We start from the raw sequence: 26,230 nt of genomic DNA, 5'->3' as shown, positions 1-26,230 counted from the left end.
CAAAGAAATCTATGAAAGAAAAAGGTATTAAAGCTGAAGATGTTAAGAATTTACCCCCTACTGAAGAAATACATGGTCTTAATTTACCGCCTGTTGAAGAAACATATAATCCAAATCTTTCTCCTATTGAAGAAACTCATGGTCTTGATAACCCGACACAGGTAGTAAAGGTAAATTTTGTCTACAGATATGATAAAGCTGAAATCCCATTTACTAAATTTTCTAGCCCATGCTTAGATGAGTTTGATAAATTTATGGCTAAGCAAGAAGACTTTAATGCTTATTTTGGTAGACAATTGAAATACAATTAAAATATGGTTGAACACTTGGGTGATTATATGGCTAATGTTAAAGGTGAACTTAAACTTATTAGTAAACATGCTTCTATGGTTACCACTCAAGTAGAACAAGTACTTAAAGCTCAAAATGATTTGCTCAATGAATTGAATAGTAAAAATAATGATAATGCTATTAGAGTGGCTACTAGAACTGGTAGAATGACTCATGAACCTTTGTATACTGAAGGCCACCCTAAGAGAATTGAGCAAGATTCTCAGAGAAATAATATAGATGTACCTAGTTCTTCTAAAAGGAAGAAAAAGAAAAATGATAGGACTTTGCATGCTTCTAGTGAACCTATTACTGAAACACCTGAGAATCCAAATGATATTTCTATTTCTGATGCTCAAACTCAATCTGGTAATGAACCTGAAACTAGTGGTAATGTTAATGATAATGTTCATAATGATGCTCAACCTAGTAATGATAATGATGTAGAAATTGAACCTGCTGTTGATCTTGATAACCCACAATCAAAGAATCAATGTTATGATAAGAAATATTTTGTTGCTAGGAAACATGGTAAAGAAAGAGAGCCTTGGGTTTAGAAACCCATGCCTTTTCCTCCCAAACCATCCAAGAAAAAGGATGATGATGATTTTGAGCGCTTTGCTGAAATGATTAGACCTATCTTTTTGCGTATGCGATTAACTGATATGCTCAAAACCAATCCTTATGCTAAGTACATGAAAGATATCATTACAAATAAAAGAAAGATACCGAAAGCTGAAATTTCCACCATGCTTGCTAATTATACTTTTAAGGGTGGAATACCAAAGAAACTTGGAGATCTCGGTGTACCAACTATACCATGCTCCATTAAAAGAAACTATGTTAAAACTGCTTTATGTGATCTTGGAGCTGGAGTTAGTGTTATGCCTCTCTCTTTATATCGTAGACTTGATTTGAATAATTTGACACCTACTGAAATATCTTTGCAAATAGCTGATAAATCAACTGCTATACCTGTCGGTATTTGTGAGGATGTGCCTGTTGTCGTTGCAAACGTTACTATTTTAACGGACTTTGTTATTCTTGATATTCCCGAGGACGATAGTATGTCTATTATTCTTGGAAGACCCTTTTTGAATACTGCAGGGGCTGTTATTGATTGCACTAAAGGCAATGTCACTTTTCATGTTAATGGTAATCAGCATACGGTACACTTCCCGAGGAAACAACCTCAAGTTCATAGTATCAACTCTATTGGAAAAATTCCATCGATTATATTTGGAGGTTTTGAATTTCCTCTTCCTAATGTCAAGAAGAAATATGATATTCTTATTATTGGGGATGTGCATATCCCCGTTGAGGTAACATAGTGTTATTCGAAATTTCTCCGGTTCCATGTTATTCGGAATGAGTTCGTTAACAAGACTTGATCAACCTTGTTAGTGGATTCCTTTTGATGACCATGAGATGGATGAAACTAGAAGGCACAACCCTGTGTACCCCACTTTTACTTTCTGTCATTTATATCAAATAAAATAAAAATAAATATTTCTCTGTGTGTTATCTTATTATCCGTGCAATATAAAAATACCTCGAAAATAAAAGTTCTCCAAATGCCCTGAAATTTAAATATGATTTTTTCTAGAATATTTGAGAATATTTGGCACTGAGAACACAACAGGGGGGCCAACCACCTGCCCACAAGGGTGGAGGGCGCTCCCTACCCCCCTGGGCGCGTCCCCCTGCCTCGTGGACCCATGGTGGCCCTCCTCCACTTATTCTTTCACCCATACACTTCTTCTTCCTCCCCCAAACACGAATATCCAGCTCAAACCCGAGTCCAAGCTCGTTTTGCTGCCATTTTCGATCTCCTTGCTCAAAGCACCTCTCACAAAACTGCTTGGGGAGATTGTTCCTTGGTATGTGACTCCTCCATTGGTCCAATTAGTTTTTGTTCTAGTGCTTTATTCATTGCAAATTTTTTCTGCTTAGGTGACCCTGTTCTTGAGCTTGCATGTCAAATTTATATGGTCAAAAGTAGTTTTGATGCATGATATAGGCACTAGGCACTTGTAGGAGTAGTTGCTATCAATATTATTGAGTTTGGTTTACTTTTATTTTGAAGTTACTAAAAATTTCAGGATTTTTCAAAAAATGATGAGGAGACTATTGAGGGGCTCATCGAGCCAAAGCTCGAAGGAAAAGGCACCGAAGCCTAAGTATAATTTGCCACGCACCGCGGAGATTCGGACGTGTGAATGGCCTTCCGATGATTTCTTGAGAGCAGTCGGTATTTATGAAGATTTTCATGAATTGGTTAAGAATGCAGGCCTCACCGCTTTCCTCCAGGACCAATGCGATCAGTATCTCTTGCTCACAAATACCTTTGTGCAAAACTTTCATTTCCATTCTAGGAACTCGCCACCTACGGTGGAGTTTCATTTATTTGATGAGCATAAGGAGATGTCACTTTATGATTTTTATCGGATTTGTTTAGTCCCTTTTGAGGGCAAGACAGAAGAACCACATCATGATGATGTGGAGGGGTTTATTGATACTATCACTGTAGGGGAAACAAGGAACATTTCCGATGGACGAATCACTAGCATACATTTTCCTGTCTTACGTTACTTTGCATTATTCGCTAGTCGTTGCTTAATTGGTCGCGGAAACTGTGGAAACCTTAGTATCCCTGATATTATTATTCTGCTCCATGGTTTATACAGTGATAACACTTTTAGTATGGGCGGTATTATTGCCAAACGGTTAAGTCTGAACCGTACCAAAGGCCCCATCTTTGGAGGCATCTATGCTTCACGCCTAGCTGCACATTTTAACATACCTATTAGGCATTTTGAGAAGGAAGAAAAGGTGCTGCCTCATGTTTATCTAGATTATAAAAGTATGGTGACACATGATTTTATTGTTAAGAATAGGGAAGGAGAGCTTAAATATCAATTGTTCTTTAATAAACATCATCCTGAGACTATTACCTTGCCTGCTCCTTCTTTGTTTGATTTATCTTCAGGCACGTACCTTGTTCCGTTGAAGGCTATTCACGCCTACCGGAACCCTGCACCAGCCGAGGAGCCAGAGCCGGAACCACAAGTTGATCCTTCATGACAGTCTAATTACCAGTGGGATCTGGAGATGATTGTCAGCCAGTGGAAATTGGAGTCTTCCTCTTCTTCTTCCTAGTACGACCCCAACTACTATTATGGATATCCGCCAGGCCAGCCGTGGCCATAGACCAACTTAGGCCAAAAGCCTAAGCTTGGGGGAGTACGTATTTCCCACCGACATTACATTTATGTTCACACACTCATTGCTAGATGTCGGTGCTCATACTTTTTCATTGTATTATCCATGCTAGTTTAATTTCCTTTTTATGCTTTCTTCTTGTGTGTTTGATAAACCTTAAGGAAAACAAAAAAATTAGTTGTAGCTTTTAATCAGTTTAATTTCCATGCTTGTAGTAGTAATTAAAAAGAAAACCCAAAAATATTTCCTATTCTTCTTTTGCTTGTTGGGAGCTTTCCCGTATAAATAGTTTTATTTCTTTTCTTTTCTTTGGGGTCGATAGGAGAAGACCATGATTAAATTTTTGAAGTGGCTCTTATATGCATTATTGTTTATCTGACAAAAGAGCCCATATTGCCTTGTCTTCTCCTGTTTATTGAATGCCTGCAGATTCCAGCTTAGTTCAATGCACGTGCACTATTATTATTATTCACACTATTCAGTCATGCAAGTGAAAGGCAATTATAATGATATATGATGGACTGGCTGAGATGAGAAAAACTGGTATGAACTCGACCTCTTTTGTTTTTGTAAATATGATTAGTTCATCATTCCTGATTCAGCCTATTATGAATAAACATGTTTTCAATGACAACTAGAGATCATAGATTCTTAAGCCATGCTTGATTAGCTATGAGTTATAATGTTTTACCTTGCGTGCCAACATGCTATTAAAATGGTTATGATGTGGTATGATAGGGTGGTATCCTCCTCTGAATGATTTAAGTGACTTGACTTGGCACATGTTCACGCATGTAGTTGAAACAAAATCAACATAGCCTTCACGATATTTATGTTCATGGTGGATTATATCCTACTCATGCTTGCATTCGGTGTTGATTAATTTTAATGCATGTTCATGACTGTTGTCACTCTCTAGCTGGTCGCTTCCCAGTCTTTTGCTAGCCTTCACCTGTACTAAGCGGGAATACTGCTTGTGCATCCAATCCCTTAAACCCCAAAGTTATTCCACATGAGTCCACTATACCTACCTATATATGGTATCTACCTACCGTTCCAAGTAAATTTGTATGTGCCAAACTCTAAACCTTCAAATAAATATCCTGTTTTGTATGCTCGAATAGCTCATGTATAACCTAGGGATGTCCGTATCTTCCATGTTAGGCGTATTATTCTCAAGAGGAGTGGACTCCACTCCTCACTCACGAGATAAATGGCTGGTCACCGGGATGCCCAGTCCCATGCTTTATGCAAACTAAATCAAAATAATTGCAAACAAAACTCCCCCTGGGACTCTTGTTAGTTGGAGGCACTCGTTGTTTCGAGCAAGCCATGGATTGATGCTTGTTGGTGGAAGTGTTGGGGATCGTAGCAGAAATTTAAAATTTTCTACGCATCACCAAGATCAACCTATGGAGTAATCTAGCAACGAGGGGAAGGGGAGTGCATCTACATACCCTTGTAGATCGCTAAGCGGAAGCGTTGCAAGAACGTGGATAAAGGAGTCGTACTCGTAGCGATTCAGATCGCAGTTGATTCCGATCTAAGCGCCGAACCACGGCGCCTCCACGTTCAACACACGTGCAGCCCGGTGACGTCTCCTACGCCTTGATCCAGCAAGGGGAGAAGGAGAGGTTGGGGAAGACTCCATCCAGCAGCAGCACGACGGCATGGTGGTGAAGGAGGAGCGTGGCAATCCTGCAGGGCTTCGCCAAGCACTGCGGGAGAAGAGGAGGACTTGGGAGAGGGGGAGGGCTGCGCCAGAACTTGGGTGCGGCTGCCCTCCCACCTGTTGGGGAACGTTGCAGAAAACAAAAAGTTTCCTATGGTTTCACCAAGATCCATCTATGAGTTCCTCTAGCAACGAATGATTGGATTGCATCTACATACCTTTGTAGATCACGCGCGGAAGCGTTCAAAGAATGGGGATGAGGAAGACGTACTCGACGTGATCCAAATCACCGGAGATCCTAGCGCCGAAGGGACGACACCTCCGTGTTCAACACACGTACGGTCAGCGTGACGTCTCCTCCTTCTTGATCCAGCAAGGGGGGAGGAGAGGTTGATGAAGATCCAGCAGCACGACGGCGTGGTGGTGGATGCAGGGCGTCACAGCAGCAGGGCTTCGCCGTATACTGCGAGAGAGAGAGGCGTAGCAGGGGAGAGGGAGGCGCCAAGACTCAAGGTGTTGCTGCCCCCTCCCTCCCCCCCTTTATATAGGCTCCCCTAGGGGGGCGCCAGCCCTAGGAGATGGGATCTCCTAGGGGGGGCGGCGCCCAAGGGTGGAGTAGCCCCCAAGGCAAGGTGGGGCGCCCCCCACCCCTAGGGTTCCAACCCTAGGCGCATGGGGTGGGCCTAGGGGGGCGCACCAGCCCACTATGGGCTGGTTCCCCTCCCCACTTTGGCCCATGGGGCCCTCCGGGATAGGTGGCCCCAGCCGGTGGACCCCGGGACCCTTCCGGTGGTCCCGGTACAATACCGGTGACCCCGAAACTCTCCCGATGGCCGAAACTGCACTTCCTATATATAATTCTTCACCTCCGGACCATTACGGAACTCCTCGTGACGTCCAGGATCTCATCCGGGACTCCGAACAACTTTTGGGTTACTGCATATTCATATCTCTACAACCCTAGCGTCACCGAACCTTAAGTGTGTAGACCCTACGGGTTCGGGAGACATGTAGACATGACCGAGACGGCTCTCCGGTCAATAACCAACAGCGGGATCTGGATACCCATGTTGGCTCCCACATGCTCCTCGATGATCTCATCGGATGAACCACGATGTTGAGGATTCAAGCAACCCTGTATACAATTCCCTTTGTCAATCGGTACGTTACTTGCCCGAGATTCGATCGTCGGTATCCCAACACCTCGTTCAATCTCGTTACCGGCAAGTCACTTTACTCGTACCGTAATGCATGATCCCGTGACTAGACAGTTGGTCACTTTGAGCTCATTATGATGATGCATTACCGAGTGGGCCCAGAGCCTCTCCGTCATACGGAGTGACAAATCCCAGTCTTGATCCATGTCAACCCAACAGACACTTTCGGAGATACCCGTAGTATACCTTTATAGTCACCCAGTTACGTTGTGACGTTTGGTATACCCAAAGCACTCCTACGGTATCCGGGAGTTACATGATCTCATGGTCTAAGGAAAAGATACTTGACATTGGAAAAACTCTAGCAAACGAACTATACGATCTTGTGCTATGTTTAGGATTGGGTCTTGTCCATCACATCATTCTCCTAATGATGTGATCCCGTTATCAATGACATCCCCATGTCCATTGTCAGGAAACCATGACTATCTGTTGATCAATGAGCTAGTCGACTAGAGGCTTACTAGGTACATGTTGGTGTCTGTGTATTCACACATGTATTACGATTTCCGAATAACACAATTATAGCATGAATAAAAGACAATTATCATGAACAAGGAAATATAATAATAATCCTTTTATTATTGCCTCTAGGGCATATTTCCAACAGCCACCCCCACATATATATAGGGGCAAGGGAGAGGGGGGTCGGCCCCCTCAGATCCAATCTGAGGAGGGGGCGGCGGCCAGGGGGGTTGCCTTGCCCCCCAAGGCAAGGGGGGCGCCCCCCCTTTAGGGTTCCCCCAAACCCTAGGCGCATGGGCCCTAGGGGGAGGCGCCCAGCCCACTAAGGGGCTGGTCCCTCTCCACACACAGCCCATAGGGCCCTCCGGGGCAGGTGGACCCTCCCGGTGGACCCCCGGAACCCCTCCAGTGGTCCCGGTACAATACCGGTAACCCCCGAATTATTCCGTGACCGTATGATGACTTCCCATATATAAATCTTTACCTCCGACCATTCCGGAACTCCTCGTGACGTCCGGGATCTCATCCGGGACTCCGAACAACATTCGATAACCACGTATATCTATTCCCTATAACCCTAGCGTCATCGAACCTTAAGTGTGTGGACCCTACGGGCTCGGGAGTCATGCAGACATGGCCGAGACAACTCTCCGGTCAATAACCAACAGCGGGATCTGGATACCCATGTTGGCTCCCACATGTCCACGATGATCTCATCGGATGAACCACGATGTCAAGGATTCAATCAATCCCATATACAATTCCCTTTGTCCATCGGTACGATACTTGCCCGAGATTCGATCGTCGGTATCCCGATACCTTGTTCAATCTCGTTACCGGCAAGTCTCTTTACTCGTTCCATAACACATCATCCCGTGATCAACTCCTTGATCACATTGTGCACATTATGATGATGTCCTACCGAGTGGGCCCAGAGATACCTCTCCGTTTACACGGAGTGACAAATCCCAGTCTCGATTCGTGCCAACCCAACAGACACTTCCGGAGATACCTGTAGTGAACCTTTATAGCCACCCAGTTACGTTGTGATGTTTGGTACACCCAAAGCATTCCTAGGGTAGCCGGGAGTTGCACAATCTCATGGTCTAAGGAAATGATACTTGACATTAGAAAAGCTTTAGCATACAAACTACACGATCTTGTGCTAGGCTTAGGATTGGATCTTGTCCATCACATCATTCTCCTAATGATGTGATCCCGTTATCAACGACATCCAATGTCCATGGTCAGGAAACTGTAACCATCTATTGATCAACGAGCTAGTCAACTAGAGGCTTACTAGGGACATGTGTTGTCTATGTATCCCACACATGTATCTGAGTTTCCTAATCAATACAATTCTAGCATGGATAATAAACGATTATCATGGAACAATGAAATAATAATAACTAATTTATATTGCCTCTAGGGCATATTTCCAACAGTCTCCCACTCTTTGCACTAGAGTCAATAATCTAGTTCACATCGCCATGTGATTAAACACTCACAGGTCACATCGCCATGTGACCAACATCCAGAGTCTACTAGACTCATGATCTAGTTCACATCACTATGTGATAAACCCTCAAAGAGTTCTGGGTTTGATCATGTTATGCTTGTGAGAGAGGTTGTAGTCAAAGGGTCTTGCCATATTCAGATCCCTATGTATTTCGCAAAACTTTATATCGTAGATGCTGCTACCACGTTCCACTTGGAGCTATTCCAAATTTTGCTCCATTATACGTATCCGGTATCTCTACTCAGAGCTATCCGGATAGGTGTTAAGCTTGCATCGACGTAACTCTTTACGTCGAACTCTTTATCACCTCCATAACCGAGAAACATTTCCTTATTCCTCTAAGGATAATTTTGACCGCTATCTGGTGATCCAGTCCTAGATCACCTTTGTACCCTCTTGCCAGACATGTGGCAAGGCACACATCAGGTGCTGGTACTCAGCATGGCATACCGTATAGAGCCTATGACAAGAGCATAGGGGACGACCTTCGTCCTTCCTCTTTCTTCTGTCGTGGTCAATCTTTGAGTCTTACTCAACTTCACACCTTACAACTCAGGTAAGAACCCCTTCTTTGACTGATCTATTTTGAACTCCTTCAAAAACATGTCAAGGTGTGCGTTCTTTGAAAGTATCATCAGGCGTCTTGATCTATCTCTATAGATCTTGATGCCCAATATGTAAGCAGCTTTATCCAGGTCTTCCTTTGAAAAACACTCTTCAAACAACCGTTTATGCTTTCCAGAAATTCTACATTATTTCGGATCTACAATATGTCATCCACATATACTTATCAGAAATGTTGTAGTGCTCCCACTCACTTTCTTGTAAATGCAAGTTTATAGCAAACATTGTATAAACCTAAAAGCTTTGATCACTCTATCAAAGCATGTATTCTGACTTCGAGATGCTTGCTCTAGTCCATAGAAGGATTGCTGGAGATAGCATACCTTTTAGCATCCTTAGGATTGACAAAACCTTTTATTGTATCACATACAACTTTTCTTACGAAAACTGGTAAGAAAACTTGTTTTGTCATCCATCTGTCAGATTTCATAATCGAAAAATACAGCTAATGCTAACATGATTCCGACGGAATTAAGCATCGCTACGGGTGAGAAATTATCATCGTAGTCAACTCCTTGAACTTGTGAAAAGACTCTTTCCCACAAGTCGAGCTTCATAGACGGTAACATTACCGCCCACGTCCGTCTTCTTCTTAAAGATCCATTTATCTCAATGGCTTGCCGATCAACGGGAAAGTCCATCAAAGTCCATACTTTGTTTTGATACATGGATCTTATCTCGGATTTCATGGCTTCTAACCATTTGTTGGAATACGGGCCCACCATCGCTTCTCCATAGCTCGTAGGTTCATTGTTGTCCAACAACATGATATCTGAGACAGGATTACCGTACCACTCAGGAGTAGTACATATCCTTGTCGACCTATGAGGTTCGATAGCAACTTGATCCGAAGCTTCATGATCACTATCATAAACTTCCTCTTCAACAGACGTAGGCGCCACAGAATACATCTTTCTGTGTTGCATCACTCTCTGGTTGAAGTAAAGGTTCACAACCTCATCAAGTTCTATCTTCCTCCCACTCAATTCTTTTCGAGAGAAACTCCTTCTCGAGAAAGGACCCGTTCTTAGCGACAAACAATTTGCCCTCAGATCTGAGATAGAAGGTATACCCAACTGTCACCTTTGGGTATCCTATGAAGATGTGTTTGTCCGCTTTGGGTTCGAGCTTCTCCGGCTGAAGCCTTAAGCATTGCAGCCCCAAACATTAAGAAATGACAACTTTGGTTTCTTGCCAAACCAATGTTCATACGGCGTCGTCTCAACGGACTTATATGGTGTCCTATCTAAAGTGAATGCAGCTGTCTCTAATGCATAACCTCAAAATAATAGCGGTAGATCGGTAAGAGACATCATAGATCGCACCATATCTCATAAGGTTCGATTACGACGTCCGGACACACCATTACCCTGTGGTGTTCCAGGTGGCTTCAACTGTGAAACAATTCCACAATGTCTTAAGTGTTTACCAAACTCATAACTCAGATATTCTCATTGATCAGATCGTAGGAATTTGATCTTCTTGTTATGATGATTTTTAACTTCACTCTGAAATCGCTTGAACTGTTCAAACGTTTCAGACTTGTGCTTCATTAAGTAAATATACCTATATCTACTCAAATCGTCAGTGAAGATGAGAAAATAGCGATATCCACCGCACGCTTCAATTCTCATTGGATCACACGCATCAGCATGTATGATTTCCAACAAGTCACTTGCCCGTTTCATTGTACCTGAAAAACGGGGTCTTAGTCATCCTGCCCATGAGGCATGGCTCGCATGTGTCAAGCGATTCAAAATCAAGTGACTCCAAACATCCATCGATATGGAGTTTCTTCATGCATCTATACCAATATGACCTGAGCGGCAGTGCCACAAGAAAGTGGTACTATCATTATTAACTCTACATCTTTTGGCGTGAACATGTGTATTATAATGACCGAGATTCAATGAACCATTCACATAGGGTGCATGACCATGAAAGGTATTATTCATGTAAACAGAATAACCATTATTCTCTAACTTAAATGAATAACCGTATTGCAATGAACATGATCTAATCATATTCATGCTCAACGTAGACACCTGATAACATTTATCTAGGTTCAATTACTAATCCCGAAGGTAGATTGAGCGTGCGATGGTGATCTCATAAACTTTGTAAACACTTCCAACACACATCGTCACCTCGCCCTTAGCCAGTCTCCATTTCGTCCGTAGCTTTTGCTTCAAGTCACCAATAATAGCAACTGAACCGGTATCCAATACCCAGGTGCTACCAGGAGTACTAGTGAGGTACACATTAATAACACGTATATACTTTGTTGAAGTTGCCAGCCTTCTTATCTACCATGCATTTGGGGTAATTCCGCTACCAGTGACCGTTCCCTTTACAATAGAAGCACTTAGTCTCGGGTTTAGGTTCAACCTTGGGTTCCTTCACTGGAGTGGCAACTGGTTTGCCATCCATGAAGTTTCCCTTCTAGCCCTTGCCCTTCTTGAAACCAGTGGTCTTGTTAAACCATCAACACTTGATGCTCCTTCTTGATTTCTACCTTTTGCGGTCTTAAGCACCGCGAACAGCTCCGGGATCAACTCCATCCCTTGCATGTCATAGTTCATCACGAAGATCTAGTAGCTTAGTGACAGTGGCTAGAGAACTCTATCAATCACTATCTTATCTGGAAGTTTAACTCCCACTTGATTTAAGTGATTGTAGCACCCAGACATTCTGAGCACATGCTCACTAGCTGAGCTATTCTCCTCCATCTTGTTGGCAAAAGAACTTGTCGGAGGTCTCACACCTCTCAACACGGGCATGAGCCTGAAATCCCAATTTCAGCTCTTGGAACATCTCATATGTTCTACGGCGTTCAAAACATCATTGGAATCCCGATTCTAAGCCGTAAAGTATGGTGCACTAAACTATCAAGTAGTCATCAGGATGTGTCTATCAGGTGTTCACAACATCCACAGACGACGTTGTAGGGGTTTGCACATCGAGCGGTGCATCAAAGACGTAAGCCTTCTGTGTAGCAGTGAGGACACTCCTCGGACTACGGACCTAGTCCACATCATTGCTTACAATATATTTCAACTTAATCTTTCTCTAGGAATGTATTGAAACAGGGAGCTACAACGTGAGCTATTTATCTACAACATATTTGCAAAGACAATTTAGACTATGTTCATGATAATTGAGTTCATCTAATCAAATTATTTAATGAACTCCCACTCAGATAGACATCCCTCTAGTCATCTAAGTGAAACATGATCCGAATCGACTAGGCCGTGTCCGATCATCGCGTGAGATGGACTAGTCATCAACGGTGAATATCTCATGTTGATCGTATCTTCTATATGACTCATGTTCGACCTTTCGGTCTTCCGTGTCCCGAGGCCATGTCTGTACATGCTAGGCTCGTCAAGTCAACCTAAGTGTTTTGCATGTGTCCCGAGGCCATGTCTGTACATGCTAGGCTCGTCAACACCCGTTGTATTCGAACGTTAGAATCTATCACACCCGATCATCACGTGGTGCTTCGAAACAACGAACCTTCGCAACGGTGCACAGTTAGGGGGAACACTTTTCTTGAAATTTTAGTGAGGGATCATCTTATTTAAGCTACTGTCGTTCTAAGCAAATAAGATGTAAAACATGATAAACATCACATGTAATCAAATAGTGACATGATATGGCCAATATCATTTTGCTCCTTTTGATCTCCATCTTCGGGGCTCCATGATCATCGTTGTCACCGGCATGACACCATGATCTCCGTCATCGTGTCTTCTTGAAGTTGTCTCGTCATCTATTACTTCTACTACTATGGCTAACGCTTTAGCAATAAAGTAAAGTAATTACATGACGTTTAAGTTGACACGCAGGTCATAAATAAATTAAGACAACTCCTATGGCTCCTGCCGGTTGTCATACTCATCGACATGCAAGTCGTGATTCCTATTACAAGAACATGATCAATCTCATACATCACATATATCATTCATCACATACTTTTGGCCATATCACATTACAAGGCATATGCTGCAAAAACAAGTTAGACGTCCTCTAATTATTGTTGCAAGTTTTTACGTGACTGCTATAGGTTTCTAGCAAGAACGTTTCTTACCTACGCCAAAACCACAACATGATATGCCAATTTCTATTTACCCTTCATAAGGACCCTTTTCATCGAATCCGATCCGACTAAAGTGGGAGAGACAGACACCCGCTAGCCACCTTATGCAACTAGTGCATGTCAGTCGGTGGAACCAGTCTCACGTAAGCGTACGTGTAAGGTCGGTCCGGGCCGCTTCATCCCACGATGCCGCCGAATCAAGATAAGACTAGTAACGGCAAGTAAATTGACAATATCGACGCCCACAACTACTTTGTGTTCTACTCGTGCATAGAAGCTACGCATAGACCTAGCTCTGATACCACTGTTGGGGATCGTAGCAGAAATTTAAAATTTTCTACGCATCACCAAGATCAATCTATGGAGTAATCTAGCAACGAGGGGAAGGGGAGTGCATCTACATACCCTTGTAGATCGCTAAGAGGAAGCGTTGCAAGAATGCGGATGAAGGAGTCTTACTCGTAGCGATTCAGATCGCGGTTGATTCCGATCTAAGCGCCGAACCACGACGCCTCCGTGTTCAACACACGTGCAGCCCGGTGACGTCTCCTACGCCTTGATCCAGCAAGGGGAGAAGGAGAGGTTGGGGAAGACTCCATCCAGCAGCAGCACGATGGCATGGTGGTGAAGGAGGAGCGTGGCAATCCTGCAGGGCTTCGCCAAGCACCGCTGGAGAAGAGGAGGACTTGGGAGAGGGGGAGGGCTGCACCAGAACTTGGGTGCGGCTGCCCTCCCACCCCCCACATATATATAGGGGCAAGGGAGAGGGGGGCCGGCCCCCTCAGATCCAATCTGAGGAGGGAGCGGCGGCCAGGGGGTTGCCTTGCCCCCCAAGGCAAGGGGGGCGCCCCCCCCTTTAGGGTTCCCCCAAACCCTAGGCGCATGGGCCCTAGGGAGGGAGGCGCCCAGCCCACTAAGGGGCTGGTCCCGCTCCACACACAGCCCATAGGGCCCTCCGGGGCAGGTGGACCCTCCCGGTGGACCCCCGGAACCCCTCCAGTGGTCCCGGTACAATACCGGTAACCCCCGAATTATTCCGGTGACCGTATGATGACTTCCCATATATAAATATTTACCTCCGGACCATTCCGGAACTCCTCGTGACGTCCGGGATCTCATCCGGGACTCCGAACAACATTCGGTGACCACGTACATACTTTCCCTATAACCCTAGCGTCATCGAACCTTAAGTGTGTAGACCCTACGGGTTCGGGAGTCATGCAGACATGGCCAAGACAACTCTCCGGTCAATAACCAACAGCGGGATCTGGATACCCATGTTGGCTCCCACATGCTCCACGATGATCTCATCGGATGAACCACGATTTCAAGGATTCAATCAATCCCGTATACAATTCCCTTTGTCCATCGGTACGATACTTGCCCGAGATTTGATCGTCGGTATCCCGATACCTTGTTCAATCTCGTTACCGGCAAGTCTCTTTACTCGTTCCATAACACATCATCCCGTGATCAACTCCTTGATCACATTGTGCACATTATGATGATGTCCTACCGAGTGGGCCCAGAGATACCTCTCCATTTACACGGAGTGACAAATCCCAGTCTCGATTCATGCCAACCCAACAGACACTTTCGGAGATACCTGTAGTGAACCTTTATAGCCACCCAGTTACGTTGTGACGTTTGGTACACCCAAAGCATTCCTACGGTATCTGGGAGTTGCACAATCTCATGGTCTAAGGAAATGATACTTGACATTAGAAAAGCTTTAGCATACGAACTACACAATCTTGTGCTAGGCTTAGGATTGGGTCTTGTCCATCACATCATTCTCCTAATGATGTGATCCCGTTATCAACGACATCCAATGTCCATGGTCAGGAAACTGTAACCATCTATTGATCAACGAGCTAGTCAACTAGAGGCTTACTAGGGACATGGTTGTTGTCTATGTATCCACACATGTATCTGAGTTTCCTATCAATACAATTCTAGCATGGATAATAAACGATTATCATGAACAATGAAATATAATAATAATAACTAATTTATTATTGCCTCTAGGGCATATTTCCAACAGGAAGGGGGAGTATAAACTTTACCATTCTGTTTGGGAACCGCCTTTAATGTGTGTAGCATGTAAGATATCGCTATCTCTTGGTTGTTATGTTGACAATGAAAGTATACCGCTCAAAATATCATTCACCTCTGTTTCAAAACCGAGCTCTAGCACCTCTACAAATCCCTGCTTCCCTCTGCGAAGGGACTATCTATTTACTTTTATGCTGAGTCATCATCCTCTTATTAAAAAGCACCAGTTGGAGAGCACCGCTGTCATTTGCATCCATTACTGTTAATTTACATTGAGTATGACTTGACTGGATCTCTTTTACCATGAATTACAATTTCTAGTCAGTCCTTGGTCTTTAAAGGTGCTCTGCATTTATGCTTTGCGGTCTCAGAAAGGGCTAGCGAGATACCATCTTGTTATATCATATTATGATTGTTTTGAGAAAGTGTTGTCATCCGAGATTTATTATTATTGCTCGCTAGTTGATTATGCCATTGATATGAGTAAACTTGATACCTATGCGTTATTGTGAATATGGTTAGTTCATAATCTTTGCTGAAAACTTGAATGCTGGCTTTACATATTTACAACAACAAGAGCAAACAGAGTTTGTAAAAGTTTTTCTTTATCACTTTTAGTTTGTAAACTAAATTGCTTGAGGACAAGCAAAGGTTTAAGCTTGGGGGAGTTGATACGTCTCCAACGTATCTACTTTTCCAAACACTTTTGCCCTTGTTTTGGACTCTAACTTGCATGATTTGAATGGAACTAACCCGGACTGACACAGTTTTCAGCAGAATTACCATGGTGTTATTTATGTGCAGGAGCAAACGTTCTCAAAATGACCTGAAACTTCACGGAGCCACTTTTCAGAAAATAAGAAAAATACCTACAAAAGATGAAGGCCAGGGGGCCCACCACCTCTCCACGAGGGTGGGGGGCGTGCGCCCTACCTTGTGGGCCCCCTGTTGCCTCTCCGACTCCAACTCCAACTCCATATATTGAGTTTCGGGGAGAAAAAAATCAGGGAGAAGAAATCATCCCGTTTTACGATACGGAGCCACCACCAAGCCCTAAAACCTCTCGGGAGGGCTGATCTGGAGTCCGTTCGGGGCTCCGGAGAGGGGAATCCGTCGCCATCGTCATCATCAACCATCCTCCATCACCAATTTCATCATGCTCACCGCCGTGCGTGAGTAATTACATCGTAGGCTTGCTGGACGGTGATGGGTTGGATGGGATCTATCATGTAATCGAGTTAGTTTTGTTAGGGTTTGATCCCTAGTATCCACTATGTTCTGAGATTAATGTTGCTATGACTTTGCTATGCTTAATGCTTGTCACTAGGGCCCGAGTGCCATGATTCCAGATCTGAACCTATTATGTTTTCATCAATATATGAGTGTTCTTGATCCTATCTTGCAAGTCTATAGTCACCTATTATGCGTTATGATCCGTTAACCCCGAAGTGACAATAATCGGGATACTTACCGGTGACGACCGTAGTTTTAGGAGTTCATGTATCCACTATGTGTTAATGCTTTGTTCCGGTTCTCTATTAAAAGGAGGCCTTAATATTCCTTAGTTTCCGTAAGGACCCCGCTGCCACGGGAGGGTAGGACAAAAGATGTCATGCAAGTTCTTTTCCATAAGCACGTGTGACTATATTCGGAATACATGCCTACATTATATCAATGAACTGGAGCTAGTTCTATGTCACCCTAGGTTATGACTGTTACATGATGAACCGCATCCGACATAATTCTCCATCACTGATCCATTGCCTACGAGCTTTCCATATATTGTTCTTCGCTTATTTACTTTCCCGTTGCTATTGCTATCATCACTACAAAATACCAAAAACATTGCTTTTACTACTGTTACCTTTTGTTACCATTACCACTACTATCATATTACTTTGCTATTAAACACTTTGCTGCAGATATTAAGTTTCCAGGTGTGGTTGAATTGACAACTCTGCTGCTAATACTTGAGAGTATTCTTTGGCTCCCCTTGTGTCGAATCAATAAATTTGGGTTGAATACTTTACCCTCGAAAACTGTTGCGATCCCCTATATTTGTGGGTTATCATGGACATGCCCAAGGTAGTCACCGCGCAAAATTTGAACGAATTCAGACACTGAACGCACGTTGCATCACGTGCGAGCAATATTTTATGGGGTTTCACCGGGAAAATCATAGAAAATGCATATAATGTGAGAAAGCAACGAAACTTAGCATGCATGCCTTCCATGGTGATGCCAGTGTGTGGAATTTCTTTTGACTCCATTTGGTTAATGTGAAAAAAATTGATTCAAGACTTATACTATCGGTAGACCCGAACGGTCCCTGTTCAACATGGTATAGGTCCTGTCGTGCATGAAATGGCACTAATTATTTCCAGTGTGTGGGCATGCCCATGGAAGATCTTCATGCAAAATTTGAAAGAATTCGGGGACCAAACGCATATTGTGTCATGTGCGGGCAATATTTTAGGGATTTTTCACTCGAAAAACCCTAGAAAATGCATATAGTGTTAGAAAGCAATGAAATTTGGCATGCATGCCTTCCATGGTGATGCTAGTGTGTGAATTTTTTTGGCTCCATTTGGTTAATTTGAAAAATGACTTGTTCGAGACTTACACTACGAACAGACCCAAACAGTCCCGGTTGAACATGGTGTAGGTCCTGCTATGCATGACATGACACCAAAATTTGCTAGCACGCGGACATGCCCATGGAAGGCCTCCATGCAAAATATGAAAGAATTCAGACACTAAATCCATGCTGCATCACGTGCAGATAGTATTTTAGGTTTTTTCACTCAAAAAACCCTAGAAAATGGATATAATGTCAAAAAGCAACGGAACTTGGCATGCATGCCTTCCATGGTGATGCCAGTGTGTGGAAAAGAAATGTCTCCATTTGGTAAACGTATTTTCTCTATTGCAAATTTAATAATTTTCAAATACATGGTCAGTATTTTTTCTATACACATGAAATGTTTTTCAAATGCTTGATTAACAATTTTCAAATACAAGATTAACTTTTTTAATACATTGTCAACATTTTTTGTATACACATTTAACATATTTCAAATGCTTGATTAAAAATTTTCAAATGTACAAGTTTAACATTTTTTCTATTGACATTTAGCATTTTTCAAATGTTTGGTTAACATTTTTGAAATACTTGTTTAACATTTCCTCATATGCTTGGAGTTTTCAAATAAACTTTTAACATTTTTTAATACATGATCAATATTTTTTATATACACATTAACATTTTTAAATACTTGAATACCATTTTTTAAAATATTTATTTTATTTTTTCAAATGCTTGGATTAAATTTTAACATGTTAGACTTTTGTAACACGCATTATATATTTTTTTATACATGAGAAACATTTTCTTTATACACATTTAACATTTTTCAAATGCTTAATTAGCATTTCGTGTCAAATGTTTATGTAAACTGTTTTTATAATATATCTATTTGGCATATATGGAAGCATAAGTGAAAGTAAAAAAGAAATAAAAAATAAAAGAATCATGAAAAAGACGAGATTGTGCCCTCCCATGTGTTTGGGCTGGCCCATCTTGCTAGAAATAAGGGCGCGTTTGGACATCCTTGAAAGGACTACAAGTTTTGCAAGCAGGTGGGCATGTCCATGGTAGGCAACCATGTCAGGTGTGAGCGATTTCCGACACTGTATGCAAGTTGCGACACGTCCGGCCATTTATCGGCCTTTTTTACTAAAAAAATCCATAAAAAGCAAAATTTGTTGAACAGCAAAACAACTTGACATGATGCGTGCAATTGATCATACAAGATCATACTCTCTCTGTAAATAAATATAAGAGCGTTTAGATCACTACTTTAGTAATCTAAACGCTCTTACATTTCTTTACGGAGGGAGTACAAGGTATGAGGTAGACCACGTTTGACTGTTGTCACGCGTTTGAGGGGACAACTGTGAGGTTTTTCTTTCTTCCAATCGAGCGAGGAAATGCAGTGCACCAGATCAATAATTGAGGGGTGCAGTTTGAAAAGCTAAACGAGGGAGGGAGACTTGAGACTTGACTCTCGCCACACCTCTCGGCCGGGCCTCCAGCGCCCTTGCATTTCCGGCTCCGCTGCCGGGAACCAAGACACGCCGACCGCCTCCAGCCACCGTCGGCCGTCCCTGACCTCCAGCCGCTGAACGCCGTCCGGACCTCCATCAGCCGAGCACCTTCCACCATCTCCTGACCTTCAGCCGCCGGATTTGACCTGACCCTCACCGCTTTCTGCCAAGGTAATTTACCCCCACCCCCAGCCTGATTTTTTAGTTCCATGTGGATTTTACTCTCATCTCGGCATACTCTCCAGCAAATCGCCGGACGATTTAATGGCGGATCCGGTGTCCGCTGCTGCCGCTGTAGGATGGGCCATGAAGGCCGCTGGGTGGGTCGCCTCGCCCATCATCTCCGAGTTTTACAAGAGAGCCTCTTCCCTCCTCAATTTTGATGCATCGCAGAAGCTCAAGGAACTGGAGCCAAAGATTTTGCTGCTGCTGCGCGTGATGGAAATAGTTGAGGAGAGCCCTTACAGGCCTCATCTAGAGCAGCTGTTCAACGATCTTAAGTCTGCTTTCTACCAAGCAGAGGACATCTTGGATGATGTTGAGTATTACCGTCTTGAGAAACAGATACAAGATGACTATCTCAGGTCACAGGTGGCCCCGCCTCGACGCAGCAAGAATCATGTGAAGAAGCTCTTGACGTCTGCCATGAAAAAGTGCAACTTCCTGAAAGACCAGGTGCTTTACTGCCTCTATATGTGTTTGTATTTTCTCTCGGGCATAAAAAGGTTTTTTGTTAAATTATAGCATGAAAATATGTTAGAATTGCAAAAGGAGAGTATATTTGGGGCTCTACCCTTGATTTTCTGGTTTATTTGGGGCTCACTGGCCTTACAACTTAGCAACCATATCCTTTCCTAGCAAAAGTGATGAACCATATTAAAAATAATCTTATTTTTGCTAATCAAGCTGAAAATTAAAACTAACTTCAGTTTTTGTAATGTATGTTTCTCGGATCCGTAGAAATATTTACTCATTCATCGACTTCTCGCTTGGTATTTTGTTTTGCAGGACTCTGGCATGTCAAAAATCGAGTTGAAGCAGAGCCTAGAAAAAATAGGAAAGGTCATAAATGATGCATGTGGATTTTTTGAACAGATGAACTTGCCAAACAAAAGTAATACTAATTTGAGCAAACCTGCCAGCTCACGAGGTGCGGTCACTACGGCGAGGCCTCCACCTCTGGTAATCAGAAGAGATAAAGATTGTGATAACATAGTTGCAATGCTTCATGATAAGGAAGAAGATGCTCAACCAGATACCAATAAGGCTCAATGCTATTCCGTAATCGGCATTCATGGCATCGGTGGTTCTGGAAAATCAACCCTTTCACAACTTGTTTGTGCTCGTGAGGAAAAGGATGGCCATTTCAACCTTGTTATGTGGGTTCACGTTTCACAGGATTTTAGTGTGGATACCATTTTCAGGCAGATGTCTGAGGCCGCTAGCAGGACCCCGTGCCCTCAGTTCAATAATCTTGACACCTTACAGACTAATTTGGAGAAGAAACTGCATGGAAAACGGTTCCTCTTGGTACTAGATGATGTTTGGTACAATAATAGAGATGTGAGGCAGTATGAGAAGCTGCAACAGATACTTTCACCGCTGAACGCTGGAGAGGCAGGAAGCAAGATCCTGGTGACTAGTCAAACTAAAGACGCATTGATAGCTCTGGGTGCTGCAGAGCAAAGATGTATTCCCATGTCACTGCTAGATGAAGATGTCTTCCTGAAATTGTTCAAGCACTATGCATTTCACAACGTGTGCGTTGCTGCTGATGACCGGATAAGACTCGAAGACATTGCAACTCACATTGCAAAAAAGCTGAAGGGATCACCTCTGGCGGCCAAACTTGTTGGAGGGCAGCTACGTATGAGGCCAAACATCGATTACTGGAGAAGTTCTTGAAGCCAAGAAAACGCGGCAAACTGAGTATCGTGGGCCTCGAAAACGTCGAGACCCAGCAGGAAGCTCTTGAAGCCAAGCTGGGCGACAAAGAAGGGCTCACAACATTGCAACTGTCGTGGGGTCATGATCATGATGTGAGAGGAGAGTTGAAGAAACAGGAGGCTCAGACAGAGGTGCTGGAGGGTCTCTGCCCGCCCAAGCATCTCGAATCACTGACCATCTACTCTTACCATGGCTTGAGATACCCAAGTTGGATGATGGGTGAGCACGGCGGCGGCCCAAAGTATGTGAAGGAACTCAGCCTCTTCCATTGCAGCACAGAGCTTGGTGGGTTCTGGCCTCACCTCCGTTCGTTCTACATGTACCGTTGCAGCTCGTCCACCATGCCGGATCACATGGAGCACCTGACGTCGCTCAGGCGCCTGGACCTCGACTGGTGCCCGAACATCCGGTCGCTTCCGACGCTGCCGCGGTCTCTTGAGTACTTGAGTCTCACCTTCTGCCATGAGATGCTGATGAGTGCGTGCAGAAGAGCTGGAGACCCCAACTGGGAAAAGTTTCAGCACGTTCCTTATGTATGTGTCAGCGACTTGGAGGTAATAATAGATCACCATATCTTCCAACCGCAAAAAAAAAACACCATATCTTCCTTGGCATTGTCAAGACTTGTCATGATCGTTTCTTAATCCGTTTGATAAACTGTCAAACACAGGACGACATAGTGGAGACGAGAGCCCGTGTAGATGGCGGCGGCTCTTCATCATCATCAGCGCTCAAGACTCCCTCGAGCGTGGAAGCCGTGTGTGATCCTTGAACCTGCCTGCCAATAATATACTTACTGAGTTTTCAAAATAATGTACTTACTACTTGGTCTACTGTACGTATCTTGCTGAGTCTGCGAGTCAACGTGCATCAATGTCCTGTAATAATGCTGTGAAACCGTGAATGAACACTGAGCTTGCCTTGTTTCCCTTGGCATGTAATATGAAAACGAGAGATGCTCAACATCCACATTTATTTGTTTCCGATTGGTTTGCAGCCAACTGCTTGTAATACTTCTACTTGCTTTCTTGCCCCAAACCCAAAGACATTGCTATGTCTCTGGTGTGTTTTATTCCAAGTGTTGATGATTACTATGGACACTGGCGCTGCAGCAGATCAGCAAACATATAGCCAAGCAGACCACTTTATATGCACATTACGACTGACAGGTTGCCATCCTAGGTTTGGTATTATTCTGATTGCCATCCAAGGCTCAAGAGGCTGAAGAATGGACCAAACCAAACGCACACATCTGAACGTAAATTCAGACCAGTTTTATAACTCCAAAGGAAACTTATACGGCGAGATCAGCAACATATAATCCAGCAGAGCACCTTGTATGTACATTATTATACTTAGATCTAGATTGAACCCACAATTGTCTAACATCATCATCATACTACTATACTTCCATCACATTTTCTTCAGTGAGAGTCACTGGAATGGCACCAAACAGATATATTGCTCATGTGCACCACATACATAGCTCGTCGAAAACACATGCACTTTGCAATCAGGCCAAAGCATCAGTACGCGTTGTCAGCGGGGCCGTGGTAGTTTCTCCTCCTCAGCTGGGATTCCGCTGCGGGCTGCTGGAGGAAGATCTTGGTAGGATCATGTGGATCGACATACCTGTAAACATCAGACCACAAGTGAGTTCACAGCACAACAGGGGAATAGCTGCAAGGAGGAGATTGGGAAATTTCAGATTGGTGCACTCACGCATGGCGCATCATGTCATCGACAGGAGTCTGCGCTGCCTGCATGGGGTCCACACGGGGCACAGTAGCGGGCTGGGCTTCAAACTGATTGTAGCGCCGCACTGATGTGATCAGGTTCAGGAAGAGTGGCACAAAGGTACCGCATCCACCTTCCTTGAACAAGATCTTGAAGGTGTGGGTCGAGTACAGAGCCCTGTTCTGGCTCTCTGGAACAACCTGGATTGAAACCCACAAGGTTAATATCTTGGTATGTGTGTTTAGGAATGTAGGATGTACAAGCATTCTCCAATTACGAACATAAAAAATGTTCAGTGACAACTCACCGGCTCAACGAACCCAGAAATATTGTTGCAGTGAAATATCGGTTGGTTGAACTTCTCACCGTGCACGTACAGCTGCAAACAAGTTAGGCATGTCAGAGAATTTACATTTTGCTGTAAACTCATGATGTAATGAAATTATTATTAAGGAAGCAACATCAATTGTTCCTTTCACAGATTCACAGGGGATAATAGGGTCATTTCAGGATGCATTTGCTCACCAGGGGCATATCAAAGGCAAAGAAGTTGCCAACAGGCTTGGCGGCGACAAACACCATCCTTATGTTAGAAAGGTATATGGTGCCCTTTGTTTTTGCGTGACCGCCGGGCGCCCTGAGAACAGGCGAAGCAACCATATGAGACTGATGATAGTATTCAGTTAGTTATTATTGTGCAAAGCAGTGCTTAATTCAATATAAGATAAAAACCTAAGCCGAACATAATGAGAAAGCCTTGTAAATGACTCAAACAACAAAAGCGTTCCTCATCTAACTCATGGCCTTTCTTAAATCCCAAACCATACAGCATGCAGCATTATTTTTCTCCTTGTGACCCGGAAGCTCCAACCAAGCGTTCCAAATTATCTAGTAGTGAATAGATACAAGCTATGTAGGCCAACCACGCATCACCAACACATCAAGCCTTCCGAGATTGTACGTTTACAACCCCTGAAGAAGACGAGGATGAAGACGAGCACAGCTAAATTAGTTGCAAGGCGACATGCCAGCCACCGAAGGGCAAAATTCCCCTCTCAAACCAAGGGCTCGGCTCAATTCGGGCCGCCCGCGCCACCCGGAATCTCAGATGAGCCGATTCCGAAGAGATGCTAAACCCCCCACCGTTTCTTCGCGTGCACCCCTAACCTAACCCCAATCAAAATCCCCATCCAGACAGCGCGATCGCTGGCCACGCTAGATCGAAAAAAAAAAGCAATCTGTCCAGGCGAGGCGAAAGCAAGCGGGGCGAGAAGAGGGAGGGGAGGGGATTACGCACGAGGGGATCTTGTCGACGTGGAACTCGACGCCGTCGCGGGCGAGGACGAACATCTCGCCGTGGAAGGGCACGGGCATCCCGTTCCCGAACAGCTGCGGGTTCTCCGCCATCTCTCCGGCCGCCCGCTGCTCGAGCCTTGGTTCCTTCCTTGCTCCGCCGCGTCGCCGGATGGATCAGGGGAGCGGCGAATGGGTTGGGCTGGCGAGGCTGGCTGGGACGCGGTTCCGATTCCCGGGAGGAGGGTGGTCTGGGTGCCTTGGTGGCGAGGCTTCTCGAAGCGGTCGACTCGGGTGGTTTGGCTTCGTTGCGATGCGACTATGGGTTGGGGTGGGGGTGGTCGGGTCCGACGCGTTTATGCGAGCGAGAGGGGATCGATCGCGTGGGCCGCTCGATCTCTCGGGGCAGGCGGAGAGCGTTCCAGACGCGGGCCGAAGCGTGTCCCTGCCGCACACCCGTGTGCTGTACGTATAATAACCGTGGTTTTGTTTTCCTTGGCCAAAATGTTTGTTAAGAAAATTTTTCTTTAAACATCAGTACATACGCAAGCGCTCGTACATACGCGCATACAACGTGAATCCACAAACCGCCCCATCTGTTCGGACCGTGCGGTTCGGACGTGTTTTGGTCTCGAACGTCCTTTCTCGCCCGAAGTGATCACCGCCACACTCATGCCGGCCCACAGCGAACGCGACTTCACACTGGAGCCGTCATTAAAGAGGCGCGCCGGCCCAGAGCGGACACCACCTTGCGCTGGAGCTGACATTGAAGAGGTGTGCCGCCCGAAAATGTCACCCTCGCCGTCTCCCCATGCACGCCTCCGCGTTCAAACGACAATTCGTTTTGTCCACCTCGCTCCAATAAACATGAGCGGTTGCCGAGGAACCAACTTCGGTGCCACCTGTTTGTTCCTCTACCGCGCACCATTAATCACCTTGCCGCCTCGCTTACCATCCATCCGCAATTTAAACACCAGGCCTAGCAATAGCTGCATCCAACCTTTTTCGCTCCCTATCTCCTCTCACACCACACCCGCCATGGCTTCCTCGAGCTCCAAAGCTCTGTGGGATCGTCCGAACAGAAGAAGGAGATCGCCGCCATTGCTATGGAGGAGCCAATGGAGGAGGCGGTCGACGACGAGCCGGCCCATGCCGACATCACCAAGGGGGAGGCGCAGCTCACTACACCGACATGGTACTAGAAGGGTGGCAGGTCGCATTCGGCATCGCATGTCGACCAGGCGTACAAACCTCCACCTCTTCGACAAGCATCGACGCGCGGATGAGAAACTCACTACTAGCACGGGCATCGTGGCGGACGTGGACGAGCTGAAAGTGCGTTATATCGACTAGAGGGGGGTGAATAGGCGATTTTTATGAAATTCTTCACTGAGGATTTTGCCTGTGAGGAAATTCCTTAGCGAAGAACTACTAGCAGCGGAATAAGTACTCAAAAGTAAACATAACAGAATAAAAGTATAGTCATCATGATGAAATGAAGACAGGCACAGAGTACAGGAAGCGTAATCACAAGATAACACAGGATGAAGACAAACAGACTGAAGAAATTGAACTGAGGAAATTGAGAAAGTCTTCAGTCAAAGTCTTCAAACACAGATATGAACAAACACACAGCACAGTTATGAGAAAATGAAAGAGTTGAGGAAATAGAACCAGTAAGCTTGATGAAGACAATGATTTGGTAGACCAGTTCCAACTGTTGTCTCAGTTGTACGTCTGGTTGGAGCGGCTGAGTATTTAAACTCGAGGACACACAGTCCCGGACACCCAGTCTTGAACACGCAGATCAGGACACCCCTCACCGTATTCTCCTTGAACTAAGGTCACACAGACCTCGTCCAATCACTCGTGGTAAGTCTTCAGGCGACTTCCAAACCTTCACAAACTTGGTCACTCGGCGATCCATAATTCCTCTTGGATGC

General features: G+C 44.5%; 1 protein-coding gene and 1 pseudogene across 1 annotated transcript; one reads left to right on the top strand and one right to left on the bottom strand.

Moving 5' to 3' along the window:
• The window catches only part of LOC125507201, a 33,162-nt pseudogene extending 10,922 nt beyond the window's left edge, over positions 1–22,240 (top strand).
• A 270-nt stretch (positions 22,241–22,510) lies between these two features.
• LOC125509992 (UPF0664 stress-induced protein C29B12.11c) lies at positions 22,511–24,620 on the bottom strand. The gene is made up of 5 exons (XM_048675075.1): positions 24,292–24,620; positions 23,520–23,631; positions 23,302–23,373; positions 22,980–23,194; positions 22,511–22,889 (listed from the first exon to the last, which is right to left on the bottom strand). The coding sequence occupies exons 1-5, from the start codon at positions 24,399–24,401 to the stop codon at positions 22,784–22,786; spliced, it is 615 nt and encodes a 204-aa protein (XP_048531032.1). The 5' UTR covers positions 24,402–24,620; the 3' UTR covers positions 22,511–22,783.
• Between the last annotated feature and the right edge of the window lie 1,610 nt (positions 24,621–26,230).

The sequence above is a fragment of the Triticum urartu genome, chromosome 5, assembly GCF_003073215.2.
Source record: "Triticum urartu cultivar G1812 chromosome 5, Tu2.1, whole genome shotgun sequence".
NCBI lineage: Eukaryota > Viridiplantae > Streptophyta > Magnoliopsida > Poales > Poaceae > Triticum > Triticum urartu.
Note: the sequence above shows the minus strand (reverse complement) of the source record. Positions and strands in the feature narration are given on the sequence as shown.

Bases quoted from the DNA above. Each gene is read 5' to 3' on its own strand.
- LOC125509992 (XM_048675075.1), bottom strand. From the start codon at position 24,401: ATGGCGGAGAACCCGCAGCTGTTCGGGAACGGGATGCCCGTGCCCTTC. The intron at 23,632-24,291 runs GTGCGTAATCCC...GCCTGTTCTCAG, and splicing joins CACGTCGACAAGATCCCCTC to GGCGCCCGGCGGTCACGCAA. The intron at 23,374-23,519 runs GTGAGCAAATGC...ACTTGTTTGCAG, and splicing joins TTGCCTTTGATATGCCCCTG to CTGTACGTGCACGGTGAGAA.